Source organism: Zalophus californianus, chromosome 10 (genome assembly GCF_009762305.2).
Source record: "Zalophus californianus isolate mZalCal1 chromosome 10, mZalCal1.pri.v2, whole genome shotgun sequence".
NCBI classification, from domain to species: domain Eukaryota; kingdom Metazoa; phylum Chordata; class Mammalia; order Carnivora; family Otariidae; genus Zalophus; species Zalophus californianus.
The window spans coordinates 97,434,217-97,453,522 of record NC_045604.1 but is presented as its reverse complement, the minus strand read 5'-3'; the positions used below and the strand labels follow the sequence as shown (position 1 = coordinate 97,453,522).

At 45.8% G+C, this 19,306-nt stretch overlaps 1 protein-coding gene across 6 annotated transcripts in view; it reads right to left on the bottom strand.

The window, feature by feature from the left end:
* The window catches only part of LOC113932134 (integrin alpha-X-like), a 64,066-nt gene extending 45,980 nt beyond the window's left edge, over positions 1 to 18,086 (bottom strand). For 2 of the 6 annotated variants that reach the window (XM_027610679.2, XM_027610680.2), the window contains exons 1-20: positions 17,968 to 18,086; positions 17,279 to 17,384; positions 15,881 to 15,984; positions 15,522 to 15,592; positions 15,254 to 15,368; positions 13,690 to 13,820; positions 13,427 to 13,572; positions 13,048 to 13,201; positions 12,596 to 12,746; positions 12,316 to 12,389; positions 11,989 to 12,118; positions 11,739 to 11,881; positions 11,409 to 11,549; positions 11,106 to 11,315; positions 8,069 to 8,199; positions 7,782 to 7,939; positions 7,485 to 7,639; positions 6,639 to 6,770; positions 6,476 to 6,549; positions 6,120 to 6,261 (exon numbers count right to left, since the gene is read on the bottom strand). In XM_027610679.2, coding sequence (XP_027466480.2) covers positions 6,120 to 6,261; positions 6,476 to 6,549; positions 6,639 to 6,770; positions 7,485 to 7,639; positions 7,782 to 7,939; positions 8,069 to 8,199; positions 11,106 to 11,315; positions 11,409 to 11,549; positions 11,739 to 11,881; positions 11,989 to 12,118; positions 12,316 to 12,389; positions 12,596 to 12,746; positions 13,048 to 13,201; positions 13,427 to 13,572; positions 13,690 to 13,820; positions 15,254 to 15,368; positions 15,522 to 15,592; positions 15,881 to 15,984; positions 17,279 to 17,384; positions 17,968 to 18,022 — 2,523 coding nt within the window. In that variant the 5' untranslated portion in view covers positions 18,023 to 18,086. Of the gene's footprint in view, positions 1 to 6,119; positions 6,262 to 6,475; positions 6,550 to 6,638; positions 6,771 to 7,484; positions 7,640 to 7,781; positions 7,940 to 8,068; positions 8,200 to 11,105; positions 11,316 to 11,408; positions 11,550 to 11,738; positions 11,882 to 11,988; positions 12,119 to 12,315; positions 12,390 to 12,595; positions 12,747 to 13,047; positions 13,202 to 13,426; positions 13,573 to 13,689; positions 13,821 to 15,253; positions 15,369 to 15,521; positions 15,593 to 15,880; positions 15,985 to 17,278; positions 17,385 to 17,967 lie in introns of those variants that run through there. The other 4 variants (XM_027610681.2, XM_027610682.2, XM_027610683.2 and 1 more) reach the window with 4 other exon arrangements.
* Between the last annotated feature and the right edge of the window lie 1,220 nt (positions 18,087 to 19,306).

Genomic DNA, 19,306 nt, shown 5'->3' with positions numbered 1-19,306 from the left:
GAGCTGGATATCTACCAGACCACTTTGAACACCCACGGAATCAGCCTGAGATGTAAGAAAATAGATCTGGATCTCTACAAACAGAATATCGCAAGCGTTTAGTTTTGAGGTACAAAGCAGGGAGCCCTGATTCTGTGGGCAGATATCGGAGGATAAACGGAAGGGGGAGGGAGCCTGGCCATGGGGATCCTACACCGCCGGTGAGCGACAGCCTCCCGCACTGGGCACGGGGCACAGACTCGCACACTGGTAGCGGCGGGGAAAGGACTTTAGGGCAGCCCCCCAGAAGGAAGCCCGGAGGGACCGGGCCATGTATGGGAACTGGGGGTAGCTGGAGGTTTTAGAAGCACAAAGGGCAGAGACATGTCCCAACCTGAGGGGAGGACTGGGAGTGCTGCTGAGGGGCTCACAACCCAGGATGCGGCAGTTTATAGCAACACAGACAGAAACGGAGATAGTATGGCCTGGAGAGCTCACTGAAGAAGAGACTATGATCTCTCTGCTCTGAGGCAGAGGGTTGGAAACCTTCTCTTCTGCTCTGACTCTCAGAAGAGACAGGAAAGCCACCAGGGAAAGCCTCCAGAGAGCAAGAGCCCCCAAAAAACTGGTTTTCAATGAACCCATCCCCCACCAAAGGGGGCAGGGCAACTCTGCCCAAACAGGGTTGCCTGAGTAACAGCACGGGAGGCCCCTCCCCCAAAAGACAGGTTGGGAAAACAAGAGGCCAGCAACCCTAAGGTCCCTAGAAAACAGGTTCATCCTGCTTGGGTTGTGGTCAATAATTTGGACTCTATACATTCCCTCAACCACCCATCAACAAAATGACTAGGAGGAGGAACTCCCAAAGTAGGAAAGACTCAGAGACTATGACTTATGCCACAGATTTACAAATGGATTCACATATAATAAACAAAATGTCAGAGATGGAATTCAGGCTAGCAATTGTGAAGACAATAGCTAGAATGGAGAAATCAATTAATGGCAACATAGAGTCTCTAAGGGCAGAGATGAAAGTTCAATTGGCAGAACTTAAAAATGCTATCAATGAGATCCAATCTAATCTAGATAATCTAACAGCTAAGGTAAGTAAGGCAAAAGAATGAATAAGTGACCTTAAAGACCATTTAATAAATAAAAAGGGAAAAGAGGAGGAGAGGGAAAAACAACTCAGAATCCATGAAAATAGATTCAGATAAATAAGTGGCACCATGAAATGTTCAAATGTCAGAATTATTGGAATCCCTGAGGGGGTGGAGAGAGAGCAAGGACTAGAAGATATATTTGAGCAAATCGTAGCTGAGAACATCCCTAATCTGGGGAATGAAACAAATATTCATGTCCTAGAGGCAGAGAGGACCCCTCCCAAGATCAAGGAAAATGGGCCAACACCCCAGCATGTAATAGTAAAACTCGCAAATTTTAGAACCAAGAAAACCATCTTAAGGGTAGTTAGGGAGAAGAGATTCCTTATGTACAGAGGGAGGAACATCAGAATAATGTCAGACCTATCCACAGAGACCTGGCAAGCCAGAAAGGCCTGGCAAGATGTATTCAGGGTACTAAACCAGAAGAACATGCAGCCAAGAATACTTTATCCAGCAAGGCTGTCATTTAGAATGGATGGAGAGATGCAGAGCTTCCAAGACCGGCAGGAACTGAAAGAATATGTGACCACTAAGCTGGCCCTGCAAGAATATTAAGGGGGGTTCTATAAAAGGAGAAAGACCACAAGAGTGATATAGAAAAGAAATTTACAGGGACAATCTATAAAAACAACATCTTCACAGGCAACATGATGACAATTAATTCAATGCTTTCAATAATCACTCTCAACGTGAATGGCCTAAATGCTCCCATAAAACGGCTTAGGCTTGCAGATTGGATAAAAAGACAGGACTCATCCATATGCTGTCTACAAGAGACTCATACTGAACCGAAGTATACATCCAGACTGAAAGTGAAGGGATGGAGATCCATCTTGCATGCCAGCGGACCTCAAAAGAAAGCTGGGGTAACAATTCTTATATCAGACAAATTAGATGTTAAGCTAAAGACTGTAGTTAGAGACACAGAATGAAACTATATCATTCTTAAAGGGTCTATCCAACAAGAAGATCTAATGATTGTAAATATCTACGCCCCCAACATAAGAGCAGCCATCTACATAAGCTAACTTTTAACCAAAATGAAGAGTCCTATTGATAATAATACGTTAATTGTAGGAGACCTCAATACTCCCCTCTCAGCAATAGACAGATCATCTAAGCAGAAAATCAACAAAGAAACAAGAGCTTTGAGTGACACACTGGACAGATGGACCTCATAGATATATACAGAACATTCCACCCTAAAACAACAGAATACTCATTCTTCTCGAGCACACATTGAACTTTCTCCAGAATAGACCACATACTGGGTCACAAATCAGGTCTCAACCGATACCAAAAGTTTGAGATTATTCCCTGCATATTCTCAGACCATAATGCTTTAAAACTGGAACTCAATCACAATAAAAAAATTTGGCAGAAATTCAAACACTTGGAACCTAAAGTCCACTCTGCTCAAGAATGTTTGGGTCAACCAGGAAATCAAAGATCTTAAACAATTCATGGAAATCAATGAGAACAAAAACACATCAGTCTAAAACCTACGGGATAATACAAAGGCAGTCCTAAGGGGGAAATCCATAGCCATCCAAGCCTCACTCAAAGAAATAGAAAATCCTGAATTCACCAACTGACTCCACACCTTAAAGAACTAGAGAAAAAGCAACAAACGATGCCTAAGCCTTGCACTAGAACATAAATAATTGAGATTAGAGCAGAGATCAATAGAAACCAGAAACACAGTAGATCAGATCAACAAAACTAGAAGCTGGTTCTTTGAAAGAATTAATAAGATCGATAAACCACTCACCAGACTTATCCAAAAGAAAAGAGAAAGGACCCAAATTAATAAAATTATGAATGAAAGGGGAGAGATCACAACTAACACCAAAGAAATAGAAACAATGATTAGAAATTATTAGCAACAACTATATGCTAATAAGCTGAGCAACCTGAAAGAAATGGATGCCTTCCTGGAAACCTATAAACTCCCAAGACTGAAACAGGAAGAAACTGACAACCTGAACAGGCCAATAACCAGTAACGAGATTGAAGCAGTGATCAAAAACCCCTCCCAAAAAATAAGAGTTCAGGGCCTGATGGATTCCCTGGGGAATTCTAACAAACATTCAAAGAAGAAATAAAACCTATTCTCCTGAAGCTGTTTCAAAAAATAGAAACAGAAGGAAAGCCTCCAGACTCATTCTATGAGGCCAGCATTACCTTAATCCCCAAACCAGGCAAAGACCCCATCAAAAAGGAGAATTTCAGACCAATATCCCTGATGAATATGGATTCCAAAATCCTCATCAAAATCCTCGCTAGCAGGATCCAACAATACATTAAAAGGATCATCCACCACGACCAAGTGGGATTTATCCCTGGGTTGCAAGGGTGGTTCAACATTCGCAAATCAATCAATGTGATAGAACACATTAATAAGGGGCGAGAGAAGAACCATATGGTCCACTCAATTGATGCAGAAAAAGCATTTGACAAAATACAGCATCCTTTCCTGATTAAAACTCTTCAGAGTATAGGGAGAGAGGGAACATTCCTCTATCATAAAATCCATCTATGAAAAATCCACAGTGAATATCCTCCTCAATGGGGAAAAGCTGGAAGCCTTTCCCTTAAGATCAGGAACATGACAAGGATGCCCACTCTCGCCACTATTGTTCAACATAGTACTAGAAGTCCTAGCAACAGCAATCAGACAACAAAAAGAAATAAAACGTACTCAAATTGGCAAAGAAGAAGTCAAACTCTCTCTTTTCACAGATGACATGATACTTTATGTGGAAAACCCAAAAACTCCACCCCCAAATTACTAAAACTCATACAGCAATTCAGTAATGTGGCAGGATACAAAATCAATGCACAGAAATCAGTTGCTTTCTTATACACTAACAACGCAACTGTAGAAAGAGAAATTAGAGAAATGATTCCATTTACAATAGCACCAAAAACCATAAGATACCTCGGAATAAACCTAACCAAAGATTAAAGGATCTATACTCAGGGAACCACAGAACACTCATAAAAGAAACTGAAGAAGACACAAAAAGATGGAAAAACATTCCATGCTCATGGATCGGAAAAATAAACGTTGTTAAAATGTCTGTGCTGCCCAGAGCAATCTATACCTTCAACGCCATCCCAATCAAAATTCCAAAATTCCGATGACATTTTTCAAAGTGCTGCTACAAACAATCCTCAAATTTGTATGGAATCAGAAAAGACCCTGAATCGCCAAGGAAATGTTGAAAAAGAAAAACAAAGCTGGGGGCATCACGTTGCCTGACTTCAAGCTATATGACAAAGCAGTGATCACCAAGGCAGCATGGTACTGGCACAAAAGCAGACATATAGACCAATGGAACAGAATAGAAAGCCCAGATATGGACTCTCAAGTCTATGGTCAAATAATCTTCGACAAAGCAGGAAAAAATATGCAATGGAAAAAAGGCAGTCTCTTCAATAAATGGTGCTGGGGAAATTGGACAGCCACATACAGAAGGATGAAACTCGACCATTGTCTAACACCATACACAAAGATAAACTCAAAGTGGATGAAAGACCTCAATGTGAGACAGGAATCCATCAAAATCCTAGAGAAGAACATAGGCAGTAACCTCTTCCAACATCAGCCACAGCAACTTCTTTCAAGATACGTCTCTTAAGGCTAGTGAAACAAAAGCAAAAATGAACTTTTGGGACTTCATTAAGATAAAAAGCTTCTGCACAGCAAGGGAAACAAAACAAAGAGGCAATCCACAGAATGGGAGAAGATATTTGCAAATGACACTACAGACAAAGTGCTGGTATCCAAGATCTATAAAGAAATTCTCAAACTCAACACCCGAAAAACAAATAATCAAGTTAAAAAATGGGCAGAAGACATGAACATACACTTCTCCGAAGAAGACATACAAATGACTAACAGACACGTGAAAAAAATGTTCATCACCACTAGCCATGAGGGAAATTCAAATCAAAATCACATTGAGATACCACCTTACACCAGTTAGAATGGCAAAAATTGACAAGGGAAGAAACAACAAATGTTGGAGAGGTTGTGCAGAAAGGGGAACCCTCTTACACTGTTGGTGGGAATGCAAGTTGGTACAGCCACTTTGGAAAACAGTGTGGAGGTGCCTCAAAAAGTTAAAAATAGAGGGCGCCTGGGTGGCTCAGTTGGTTAAGCGACTGCCTTCAGCTCAGGTCATGATCCTGGAGTCCCGGGATCAAGTCCCACATCGGGCTCCCTGCTCAGCGGGGAGTCTGCTTCTCCCTCTGACCCTCTTCCCTCTCGTGCTCTCTATCTCTCATTCTCTCTCTCTCAAATAAATAAATAAAATCTTTAAAAAAAAAAAAAGTTAAAAATAGAGCTACCCTATGACCCAGCAGTTGCACTACTGGGTATTTACCCCAAAAACACAGATGTAGTGAAAAGAAGGCCCATATGCACCCCAGTGTTCGTAGCAGCAATGTCCACAATAGCCAAATTGTGGAAAGAAGCTGAGATGCCCTTCAACAGATGAATGGATAAAGAAGATGTGGTCCATATATACAATGGAATATTACTCAGCCATCAGAAAGGATGAATACCCAACTTTTACATCAACATGGATGGGACTGGAGGAGATTATGCTAAGTGAAATAAGTCAAGCAGAGAAAGTCAATTATTATATGGTTTCACTTATTTGTGGAACATAAGGAATAGCATGGAGGACATTAGGAGAAGGAAGGGAAAATGAAGGGGGGGGGGAATTGGAGGGAGAGATGAACCATGAGAGACTATGGACTCTGAGAAACAAACTGAGGGTTTGGGGGTGGGGTGGGGGGATGGGTTAGCCTCGTGATGGGTATTAAGGAGGGCACATACTGCATGGAGTACTGGGTGTTATACAAAAACAATGAATTATGGATCACTACATCAAAAGCTAATGATGTATTATATGGTGACTAATGTAACATAATAAAATTAAATTAAAAAAAAAAAAGAAATACCTTGCTCACTGCCACACGTCGATAAGACAGCCCTGGTGGGTAGAAGAAGGTGACTGTGGTTCCATAGGAGTCCTCACCATCATTCCACACCATCACTTTCATATTCATCTCCAGGGTACTCCCCACCAACAGCGTCTTCAAGCTAGGTGTTGGAGTAGAGGGCAGGAGATGAATCTGGGACTGGGGCTAGAAAGGGTCTGAGGATGAAACACAGAATGGGGAGGTAGGGGAGAAATAGGGGACAGAATGTTTTTCTGAGCACAGGCTAGAAACGTTGGGGAAAGCCAGAGCAAGAGCTCCAGATTCCAGAAGAGGAGCCGGGGAACCAGGGCAGGTCTAACGGAGTGGTAGCTCACCCTGAGAAGCCAAAGGAGATGCCAAGGTCATCCTGGCAGACATGGTCAGTTCCACAATTCTTCTCAAAGGGGAGCTGAGAGGGAAGGCAAAGCAGGGTTTTCCCCAAGATCTGGAGTCCACACCCTCCACTCCCTTCTGGAAGATTCCAATACCAGGACTTACAGAGGCTGTGTAGTATCTCTGAGCATCCACAGCCAACATAGGCCGGAGGCTTCCAAAGGAAGGGATAGGCTTGCCCACTAGGGAGAAGTTGAGACGCAAGGTGATGGGGGTCACTGAGTCCTCCACACAGGCCTAAAGGATGGACATTGAAGACAGAAGTGGCAAAGAAATGCATCTTCACAGTCACTAGCTACGTCCTGTTCCCTCATCTGTAAAATGGGGTAATAAGGATACCCAGCTGTGCTCAATTGCTACAATTCCACCATTTAGAACCTCCGCTTTGCCTGATTTCTGCCTTGAATTCCCTCCCCACAGCATCCCACGTGGCTCACTCATTCTATTCAGGATCTTCCCAAACTTTACCTGATCCAAGAGGTCTCCCAACACCTTCTCTATTCTCCTCCCTGACTTTTTTTTTTTTCATAGCATTCATCACTACCTGACATCTATTATCTAGGAACTTGATTGTTTTTGGCCTTCTCTCAGAGTTTCCTGTGGGCATGACTGTTTTGTCCACTGTTGCATCCCCAGTGCCTAAGACAGGGCCTGTCTCAGAGAAGCAGCTCCTAAAAGAATCCCAGTGCATCACCCCATAGTTCTCTGAAGCAGTGGTACTCTCCTAAAATCCAACTGTGTAGCCTCAGCCGTTGCCAGTGATCCATCCATTTATTCATTTGCTCACTCACTTACTTCATCAGCTAACCAGTGTTATGCACCTCCTGCATGCCAGGCCCTATGGTAGGGCTAAGCCACAGTGAGAATCAGAACACACCCTCTTCCTTCACTGCCCAGCTCATTGCCAGCCTCTGGATCTCTGCCATCCCCATGACTCCGAGGTCCCCTTACCAGGAGAAGCAACTTCACAGTCTCACAGTGCTGTCTCAGCCCAAGGACTCGGACACGAGTCAGATTCCAGGTCTTTGTCTCCTCAAAGATGGCACGAGGACTCTGGCGGCCTGGGTCGAGGGTCAGGTCATAGGTCACAGAGCTTTGGAGGTCACCTGTAGGGGAAAGGAGGGGATAAGGAGGGCTGAGAGAGCTAGAAACTCCCCAGGTGGACAAGGGTCAAGGCAGGAGACAGGAGTCCTGAGCTAAGGGACTCTAAGGGTCAGGGTATCTTGGGTCAGAGAGGCGAGGACTCACCCAGCCGATTCTTGGGACTTTCATAAATATGAAGACAGACATTGGCATCGCCCAGTGCATTGACAGAGGAGGTCTCCTCCCGACACTCAAACAGAGACTTGGCTATCTCTGCAGGTTTGAATCGGATGCTCATCCACACCCTGAGTACAGGTCTGGTCCTAAGGGCAGAACACTGAGTTGAGGGCAGGTCCTTGGTCCCAGGAGGGTGAACTGGGATGGGGTTGGGGAGGCTGAAATCCTAGGCAGACTTAGAATGATCTAGAAGTGTCTGAGGAGGACTTTCTCACCTGAGCAGCAGCACCTGCCCATGGGCCCCCACGGCCAGGTCCACCAGTCCATCCAGGGTAAGGTCCTGACCCCCACTCAGTGACTGCCCAAAATACTGGAGGCTGGGGGAGAGCTGGTAGGCTGAGATCCTCTGGACAGAGAGGGAAAGGCAAGTCAGGTTGAGGGTGATGGAAACAAGGTGGAAATCAGCAACAAAAGGAACAGTGATGTAGGAATGTGGGAGACAGAAAGAAGAGGTCAGTAGTGAAAAGATGTCACCAGAAGTGCCTAAAAAGAGGAGGTGGGGTGGGGAAATGATGACCAGAGAAAAAATCCCCAAGACATAAATGAAGAAGTGGTGATTGAAAGTTTGGTCTGGTGACCTGTGTCTCATTTATTCATTCATCTATTTAGTCTCAGGTCCTCCAATTCTGGCTCTACTCATGAGCAATGAGGCCTTGGGCCAGGATCCAATCTTACTGTGCCTCAGTTTCCTCATCTTTCACATGCAGATAATAATATCTTAGAGTTTAGCTGTGAGTAGTAAATGAATTAATGCATATAGTTCTTTGAACAGCAAAAGTCACTAGTCACTGATTATGATGAGTATTAGAGCTAGAAGGGACCTTAGAGCTCATCTAGCCCCACTTCCCATTTTGCAGACAGTGCCTAGGCCACACAGCCTTTAAGAGGCCAACTCCAGACCTGAAGTCAGATCCTCTGACCCCATGCCCAAGGCCCCTTTTTGCTTACCAGGGCCACCCTATCTCTTCAGAGGACAAAGAAGGAAAAATTTGGGATGGGGAGTGGCTGTACCCATAAGAAAATTCTATGCTCTGGAACCTTGCCTCCCCTGTGGGTTCCTTCTCTTTTATTTCCATTGCTCCTATAATGACCAACCCCTTGGAGAATGTGCTCTTTAAAATCTCTAGGCACTGCTGGACTGGCAGACATTAAGCATAGTAATAATAAAATAAAAGAGAAATCTAAGGACATCTGGAAAAGAAGAGGTAGGTAGAGATAGCACAAACCCAGTCAAGTAGTCTCATGCTCAAGAAAACTGATATCACTGCCATATCCTCAGGTTGGTGTGTGGGCCCAGTGGGAACAAGCAAGTCCTTCCCAGTCAAGTAATGTGGTGGGATACATCATAGTGGGAAGGAAGAAAATCATGTTGGACCAGCAAATCTGGAGAGGCCTCCTCTTAGAGTCAAGCCTTTCAGGTATAACTCAAGTGATATTTGCAATTAAGGGTGTTCATAGCTATGCCTCTAAACTGCTGCAGCAAGGGGAAGTTAAACCAGTTGGTGTGGAATGAATGCAGTTTCTTGACATCAGGTGTTGTTGTCAACAAAGCTTTTCATTCTCTTCTTAAAGTTCCAAGTTCTTTAGAACCCCTTCAATTGTTAAACTGTATTATACTATGTATATACTCTATATGTACTAACTCATTTAATCCTCAGAGCAGCAGCCCAGTGAGGTTGGTTCTCTTACTATCACCATTTTATAGATGAGGAAACTGAGCACAGATAGGTGTGTAATGACTAAGATCCTATAGCTAGGAAGTAACAGTACTGCAGGGATCTTCTTTGACATTTCTTTCTAACAACTTTTTCAGATATAATTCATATACCATACCATTTACTTTTTTAAACTATACAACTCAATGGTTTTAAGACGTTCTCAGAGTTATGCCACTATCACCAAATCAATTTTAGAACATTTTCATCACCCGCCAAAAAAATCCATACCCCTTATCACTCACCCCCATGTCCCTCATTTTCCTCCACCACCAGCACCTGACTACCCCTTATATACTTTCTGTCTCTATGGATTTACCTATTTACATTTCATATAAATAGAATCATACAATATGTGCCCTTTTGTTTCTGGCTTCTTTTACTTAGCATAATGTTTTCAGGGTTCATTCATGTTATAGCAAATACTAGTTCTTCATTCCTTTCACGGCCAAATAATATTCCATTGTATGCATATTTATTTACAATGGAATTTATGTGTTCATCAGTTAATGGACATTTGGATTGTTTCCACCTTTTAGATATCATCAGTAATGCTACAGTGAACATTCATGTATAAATTTTTGTGTGGACATATGTTTTCAATTCTCTTGGGTCATACAGTATACAATTGCTGGTCATACAGTAACTCTACATATAACCTTTTGAGAAACTGCCAGATGTGTTCCAAAGTAGCTGCAGCATTTTATATTTCCACCAGCAGAGTTTGAGGGTACCAAATTTTCCACATTCTCACCAACACTTGTTATTATCTTTTTCTAGCCATCCCAGTGGGTGTGAAATGGTGTCTCATTGTGGTTTTGATTTGCTGATGACTGATGACTAATGATATTTAGCATCTTTTCATGTGTGTATTAGTCCTTAGTCCTTTGTATATCATCTTTGGAGAAATGTCTATTCAGATCCTCTACCAATTTTTTAATTGGGGCTTTCTTTAAATTTTGGCAAGGGAAGAAGCCCTCCCTTTTCAGGGAACTTTCCCCATTGAGACAGACATTTGGCAGGACTGCTGATGGCATGAGTGAACGGTCATATAGCATCCAGGGAGAAGAAGGGGTGAGTAGACAGGCAGACTGAGGCAGTCAGACCTAGACTGGCAACAGGGAGCCACCAAGAGACCAAGAACTGGGTCAGAAGTCAGGAGATTGGAACCTACCTCATCACCATTCCTGATCCACTATAAACCTTGGACAAGTCAAATCACTGATATTCTCCATGCCCCAGATTTCATTTCTAAAGTGGGTCTGTTAATGCCTGGCCTTTGTACCTTGTAAAGCCACTGGGGGATTAAAAGGCCTAAGTGGAGACATCACTCAAGAATCAAGTCCTCATACAAAGCAGAGAACATACCAATGTGTTCATTTCTAAAATTCTGCAGATTTTGCTTGCTGCCTACAAGGTGTCAGTGCTGGGCAAAGGAAGTAAGATGAGGTAAAGGAGAATTTTCTAGGTGGCAGAATAGAAAACAAGGAGAAGAAAGGAAGAAGTTGTAACAACCAGACCTGTGACCGGGCCTCACCTGACTGTGGGAGGTGCTGATGCCCAGTCCTGAGGTTCCATGAAATAGGTAGACAGCACCCCGGCTCTCCTGCTCTCCTGGGGCCCCGATGGCCACGTCTGTCAGCTTGTCCCCATTCACATCCCCCAGCACCGTCAGGGCTGCCCCAAAGCGGCCCCAGGGGTGGCCCTGCTCCCCACAGAGAATGACCTCACACTGCCACTTAGCCCTCTGTAGAACAAAACCAGTGTCAGGTCCGAACCCAGGCAACCCCTCCACCCCACACCCAGTCCTCACCCAGCCCAGCTCTCATCAGACACTCACCCCTTGGGGCAAGGGGCACACAGACACCTGGCCCCCCTGGGTTGGCTTGTAGTAATGGGGAGCCCCAATGAGGACAAGGTCAGAGCTGCCATCTCTATCCACATCCACAGTGCAGAGGGAGGCCCCAAAGTAGGAACCAATCTGCAGGGCAGAGCCTGAAGTCATCCTGCGGGACCCTGCCAGAGGCACCCCCTTCTGGGACAGGACCCACTTCTCCCCAGCCACCAGGACCTTCCCCCCATAGGCTCCCAAACCCCTTCATCTCCTCCCCCTCTGGCCCCGGAGACCCTGCCACCCTCATGTTCCACTCTGGCTTCCTCAACACCCAACCTGAGTCCCTGCGACTTCAGCCTTCGGCCTCCATTGCCCAGATGCCTGGGTGAAGATGACAACCTTCCCAGTATGTTGATGGCGGGGGGCCCCCAAGATCAGGCTCTGGACCCCCTTCCAAAGAGCCAACTCAGTGGAGTAACCTGAGGAGGGCAGGCCTCAGCACAAAGCTTCCTCCCCACCCCTGAGTTCCTGCCCTTCCCAGGCAGCTCATCTCCCACCTGTGCCCCCAGACTCAGCCTTTTCTCACCCAGGTAAGAGTCCCTCATGTCCACATTCTCTTGAGACATGTTGATGAAAGTGGGGCTCATATTTGGGGGGTACAGGAAGGCACCTCCAGACCAGCTGAAGCTCCCCACTGCCCCCAGAACTGGTCCATCCTGGGAGGAAAGGATTCCAGGGCTGAGCAGGCCTGAGCCAAAAGAAGACAGCCTATTCCAAAGCAATTCCTGCCACCAACTCTGCTCATTATTTGGAATTCTCTTCCTCCACTCACTTATCTAACACCTTTCCTTACCTTCCCTCCTCCCACTCCTCCCTTCTCCTACATCAATGGCCTGAAAGGGACCCCACTCACAGGTATGAACACAGCGCTGAAGCCCTCCTGGGACATCTCCAATTCAAAGGAAATACTGCTTATCGTCTGCGTACCTGGGGGAGGGCATGACACCTGGGTTCCAGAGGGAAAGATAGGCTTTGCCAAGTCTGAGATGAACACCTCAGCTTTAGAGGATCTAATGTTGGAGATTAATACCGAAAGGGATGTGTTGGTGCCCGTGGCATGGGGGCCAGATTCAAGAAGGGAAAGCATTTATGGGTGAGGGTTTCTGAAGGGAGTACTTTTATCTGTAACTTACCCTCAATGGCAAAGATCTTCTCTTTCAGTTGGTTTTGAATGTCTCTCAAAGCATCAAAATTCTCCACTTTAAAAATGTACTCATGGGAGGGCTTCGATGCAATGTCATTTAATTCTTTCCAGGAATGTTTCTTTTGAAAAGCCGATCCCACCTATCCCCAGTGAAGACCAACTCAGTGAAAACAATCATAAATCTAATATGCCTAGCACATGTTAGATGCTGATATCCTCCAGAAGGTCAATATTATTACACTCAGTGTACAGATGAGAAAAATGAAGCTCAGACAGCATCAAGGAGTTTAGGGAAAAGGATCAGGGTCCCCAGACTGGAACACAACTTTCATCCTGAAGGTAGTAGAACCTGAGAGATCTGGGGGTTTTGTCCTAGAAAGGGAAGTTGCCTTAAGAGGAAGCAAGGGGAGGAAGTGGTGGTAGGGCATGTCCACATCCTACCCCAACTGCATAACGGATGATACCCGCAGCCTCAGCCATAGGGATGACATCCTCATAACCCAGGCGGTCGCCTTGTTTTTGCCCATCGGTGATGACAATGAGGATCTTGGAGGCATCTTTTCGGGCCCCTCCTGAGGTACTGAACAGTTCGTTTCTGTCAGAGAATAGGATCCAGAGACCTATGAACAGACCTGCTGCTAGCCCTTGATGCCTTTTGAGAAGAAGGAGCTGCCCCTTTCTCTTGGAGGCCCTGGCCCCACCCATAGGCCCCCACAGACTGAATCTTAGTCCCAACCTGTCCCTCTCTCATGGAGACAGATGAGGCCTAAAGGAAGACCCAGATGCTTTAGGGAAGGACCTAAAAGAAGTCAGGACTCACGTGACTTTTTGGATGGCTGTGGCTGTGTGAGTATACCCTCCCAGCTGGTGTACAGAATCCAACAGGACGAGTGGGTTTGAGCTGTATGTGAAGTCTTTGAAAGTGAAGTGCACCCGGAAAGTGTTGGAAAACTGCATCAGGGAGAACTGGAAGAATTGCAGAGGGCTGGGAGCCAAGGCCACTTGACCAGAACCCTGGGCACTGCACCCACAAACCTCCCACAGGGGCCCTGCACACTTGCCTTCCCTCCCCCAAAGGCACACCTGGGTGTTAGGTCTCTGGAACTGTCTCATCACAGCCTCCACAAAATTCAGCATCTTTCTAAAATCATGGAATGAGATGCTGCCTGAGCCGTCGATCAGGAACACAATATCTTGCTCTTGCTTTGGACATTCTGGGAAAAGAGGTGGCACCAGTCCTCCAAGGAACACTCCCAGAGCCTAGGACCCCAGCCTCCTGGCCATAAGAATTCACTGCCCCCTGACCCAGGAGTTTCCCCAATCCCTGCCTAAAACAGGGCCCTTTGGCCTCCTAAAGTCCTTAAAGAGGCTACCTTTGTGACACAGCCGCTCACATCTGTGTAGCCAGCCTGGTTTATAAAAAAGTGAAGGTTTTTTCAGACAATTCAGATGGTAAGAAGCTGGGGGCCCCTCTTGCTACCTTGGCTGTCTGTGTCCCTTTCCCAAGCCCTACTCTACCTCTTCCCCCACATTTCCATGATCTAGCAATGAAAGGGGACTGCTTCAGCCCCTGGCCAGAGTCTGTCCTCATTAGTCAGTGCCAAACTGTACTTTTGTTAAATATTTTTAATGTCACCCCTGGCAACAACCACACACTGGCCCTATTCTGTTCTCAGCTTAAATATGGGCCACTAGGCCCCTCCTGAGTGAATTCAGAATTGGTTAAAAAAAAGGAAGCTCTCCCAAATCTCCAAGAGGAGACCTCCCAGCTTCCCCTTTCTGTTCCAGAGGTTCTACCAGTAAATGTGAAACCAGGGAGGGGCCTAGGTCTGCCATGGCTGGGTCTAAAAAGCTCACTGTTCTTACCTCCTTATCTCCCATCCTTATCAACACTAGGGAAGCCAGGCCCTATGCCTCAACCTGCGCGCACGTGCGCACACACACGTACATATATACATATGTGCATATGCATGTGTGCATATAGGCACACATACATATGTATACATGTGTGCACACATACATTCATACATGCATACACACATATACATACATACACACATATACAGATGCATGCTTATATACACACATACTCATGTATACACTTGCATGCAAGTATACATGCAGACACATGCATGCACATATATATGCATATGCATAGATATATACATCCATACGCACACACCACACATACCACTCAGACTGTCTGCACCCTCATCACCCATTCCTACAAACCAATTGGTTATACCCCAGGGTGTATTGGGTCAAAATAAATCCCCTTCTCCCTAAAAATAATAGCAGCTAGCATTAATTGAGCCATCACCACGTGCCATGCACTGTGCTAAACCCTGGCCATGGATCATCTTATGTCACTCTCAGGGTTGGGTGTGTCATTATCCCCATCTGACAGATGAAGAAACAGAGGCTCCAAAAGGGTAAGGTCATAGGAAAGTGGGACAGAGACAGGGCAAGGTGTAAAATCAGGCAGTGACTTCCCAGGCCACATTTGGTACCACTATCCCATCCAGGAATATTTTTTTCCAGATTTCTCTTTTTTTAGCCACTCTGGAAAAAGTATTTCTGACCCCACTGCACTCCCAGTCACAAGTGTGTGTGCTCCACAAAGAAGCCAGCAGCCCCCAACACTCACCCTGCAGGGCAGCTGGGAGCCTCTGGGTTTGCCAGGAAGAGGAGCCCAGCAGGAAGCAGAACCCAGTCAAGTACATGTTCTCCTGGCATGTATGGTGCACTGTGGGGCCACAGGCCTAGGGACAGAGGCGCCTGATGGGAGGGGCTGCTCCTGCTTTCATCCCATCCTCCTATACCAGTACCTTCACCCTCCCCAAGACCCCTAGCCCCACCAGCCCCAGGTTCCCACTCCTTCCCTCAGGACAGCTCCACAACCCAAGGCAACTCACCAGCAACTGAGAGGGGTTAGTGGAGGCTGCCAGGGTCAGTCCCAGGGACATGTTCACAGCTTCTGGGGGAACTGAGGGGACAGATATGTGCATGGTTACCCTCAGGACAGAGGAAGCTGTATGGGCAGGGGTCACCCCAAGACAAGGAAATCTGACCAGTGAAGGGCTTTCAGGTCTTGATGGAGCCATGGGGGTACAGGGGTGTGATGGGCAGGGAGGCCATGAGGGGGTCAAGAAGCCTGTCTAAGGTTAAGGGTCTCAGACAGAGTTGAAGCTGGGAAATGGGTCTTCTGTGCTCCCCAAAGTTCCCTAGAGCTTGGGAGTCTGGATCTGGGTCCCAAGGACAGGCAGTGACTCACTCTGCAAGTGGATGGGCTCACACTTGCCCATGCTGTAGTCACACTGGTAGAGGCTGCCTGTTTGGTTGGCAGCCTTTATCTCCTGGGGGGCTCCAACCACCACCCTAGAGGGAGACAAAGAACACTGCAATTAAAAATGTAGACAGCAGAGCCAGACTGCCCCTTGACAAGTCTGCTTCACTTCTCTAAGCCTCAGTTATCCCATCTACAAAGTGGAGATTAATAACAATGTAAGTTCCACATGGGAGGGATTTTTGTCTCTTTTGTTCTCTAGTGTATGCCTGGCTCCTGAAACATTTAGTAGTTGGTGCTCAATAAATATTTGTTGAATGGTTGATACCTATGTACCTCATAAGGTTATTGTGAGGACTAAACCAATGCTCACCTAAAAATGCAAATCAAAACTACAATGAGATATCACCTCACACCAGTCAGAATGGCTAAAATCAACACAAGAAACAACAGCTGTTTATGAGGACATGGAGAAAAAGGAACCCTTGTGCACAGTTGGTGGGAATGCAAACTGGTGTGGCCACTGTGGAAAAGAGTATGGATGTTCCTCAAAAAGTTAGAAATACCCTATGATCTAGCAATTGTACTACTGGGTATTTACCCAAATAATACAAAAATACTAATTTGAAGGGATACATGCACCCTGGTGTTTATAGCAATATTATTTACAATAGCCAAGAGATGAAAGCAGCCAAAGTGTCCACCAACTGATGAATGGATAAAGAAGATGTGGTATTTAGAGATAGGTATAGATAAAGATATTATTCAGCCACATGAAGAATGAAATCTTGCCATTTGCAATGACATAGATGGAGCTAGAGAATATTATGCTGAGTGAAATAGGTCAGTCAGAGAAAGACAAATACCATATGATTTCACTTATATGTGGAATTTAAGAAACAAAGCAAACAAACAAAGGGAAAGAGAGACAAACCAAGAAACAGATTCTTAATTATAGAGAACAAACCAATGGTTACCAGAGGAGAGGGGCATAGGGGGATGGGTAAAATAAGTGATGGGGATTAAAGAGTGCATTTGTCATAATGAGCACCAGGTGATGTATGGAATTGTTGAATCACTATATTGTACCCCTGAAACTAATATAACACTGTATGTTAACTATACTGGAATTTAAAATAAAATAAAATAGATCAGTGCCCACATAAAGGGTGCTTGGCACAGCGCTGGGCACTTAGTAAGTGCCTGATAAATATTAGCTGTGATTATCAAGATGGTATGCCAGCACCTGCTTTCAGTCCAACTCTTCATAGCACTGGGGGAATTGCCACACCAGACAGAGATTAAGAGGGTCCTGGGGAAGGACAGGACCCTGTGCATGGAGAGGAGTTGATGAGAACCAAAGGCCAGTCACCACACAGTCTTTACCAGGTATTGCCATACTGGACCACGCTGTGTCCAAATCCAGCACTGTCCATAAGGAAGGTTTTTGGCTGGTCTGTGTCCAAGTTGAAGCAGAGAGAAGAAGCCAAGGCTGGGGAAGGAGGTAAGAAAAGAAACTCTGGAGAAGGGTCTTCCTCCTGTTTCATCTCCCCAACGCCTGCTCTCCCCTATAGGCCCAATGACCCAGCATCTCCTGGACTTCTGAACTCCCAGGCTCAGGCCTCCCTCAGCCCTGCTTCTCTCCTGCAGGTAGTCCAGAGACAGCTCTTCACCCATTGACCTGCTTGCAAGTTTCAATTCTCCATTTTCACAGAGCAACACATAAGCTCTAAAGACACTCCTTTGCCACCCTTACTACTGGGGGCTTCCAGGAAGAAGAATCCAGGAAAATTGGGCCAAAGTGACACTGTGAATAGAGCACAAGTTTGACTTGTTCTGTCTACTTGGGAAATCTCTGGATTGTTCAGGCAACTGGCTCCTTTTCTAACATCTCTTGAACTCCCCTAAAATTAGTTCTTCAATATACTCTCCCTCCAAAAACTCTGGATCCCAAACCCTATGTAATTCCAGATCCCCCTCTTAATATCTGGGTCTAAAACATGTACAGTCTCAGCTCTCTCTCTCTACCTGGACCCCAATCTTCTCATATCCCTTCACTGGGGCCCGTGACTTACCCATCAACAGGAGGAGGGATGTTCTGGTCCTGGTCATGACTGGAAGGTCAGACATGGGCTTCTGAGCTCCTCAGCCACTGAGGGAACAGCTGAACCAGGGTGCAGAGGGAGCAAGTGAGCAGAGAGGTGGTCAGGAGGCCAGAAGCAGGGAGGGAAGTTGTCAGCATGACTCAAGAGGTGGAGGGCGGAGAATAGAACTAAATTAAACAGAAAAAAAGGGTTAAGGCAGCCCACACATGCTGTGTCCCAGAGTCTTTCTTTTTTTCTTTTTAAGATTTTATTTATTTACTGGAGAGAGAACACAAGCAGGGGGAGTGGGAGAGGGAGAAGCAGGCTCCCTGCTGAGCAGGAAGCCCAATGCAGGGCCTGATCCCAGGACCCGGAATCATTACCTGAGCCAAAGGCAGACGCTTAACCAACTGAGCCACCCAGGCACCCCTCCAGGAGTCTTTCTAATCAGAGATGTCTTGGCTTGCTTCTCTTGCCTTACCAAACTAGGTTTAGGTGGATAACAAATTCCCTGCCCTGCACCACCTCTCCAAGTTTCTCTAGTTGTACTGGCAGAAGTTTCCTCTTGACCTTGAAACTTCAGTTCACCTGGGGAGGGAAAACCGGCAGATACCAGGGTAAAATTAGGGCCCTAATGAAGACCCTGATGAGAACCCTCCACTTCAGACCTGGAAACCTCTGGGCTAGGAGTCAAGCATCCAGGCCTTATGAGAACAGAGTGAGTATTCAGTCATTTACTCAACATGCTAATTTGAGGCTGATTATGTACCTCTCTATTTTTTTTTAAGATTTTATTTATTTATTTGACAGAGAGAGACATAGCGAGAGGGAACACAAGCAGGAGGATTAGGAGAGGGAGAAGGCTTCCTGCTGAGCAGGGAGCCTGAGGCAGGGCTCGATCCCAGAACCCTGGGATCATGACCTGAGCTGAAGGCAAATGTTTAATGACTGAGCCACCCAGGCGCAGCGTAGCTCTCTATTAACAAAGAGATAAAACACAAACACAAGCCCTGGGATCAATAGAGAGGGCAGATGTGCAAACAGCAAGATGTTGTTATGAAATGAGAAGCCTACTGACCACAGAGTAGCTTACCCAAATTAGAAGGGTGTAGATTTCCGGAAAGTCTTCCTGGATGGGCACTTGAGCTGAGTCTTGAAGGCAACTGACTATGAGGGAGTGTATTTCAGAAGGGATAACCAAATATAGAAGGGGCATAACAGTGGGGAGCTTCTTGGGAAACCTGTGATGAGAAACCAGAGAGTGGGAGGTAGGACGTGGCAAGAAATGAGATCAATACCATGGAGGAGTGGGGACGGGGAAGCAGGCCCC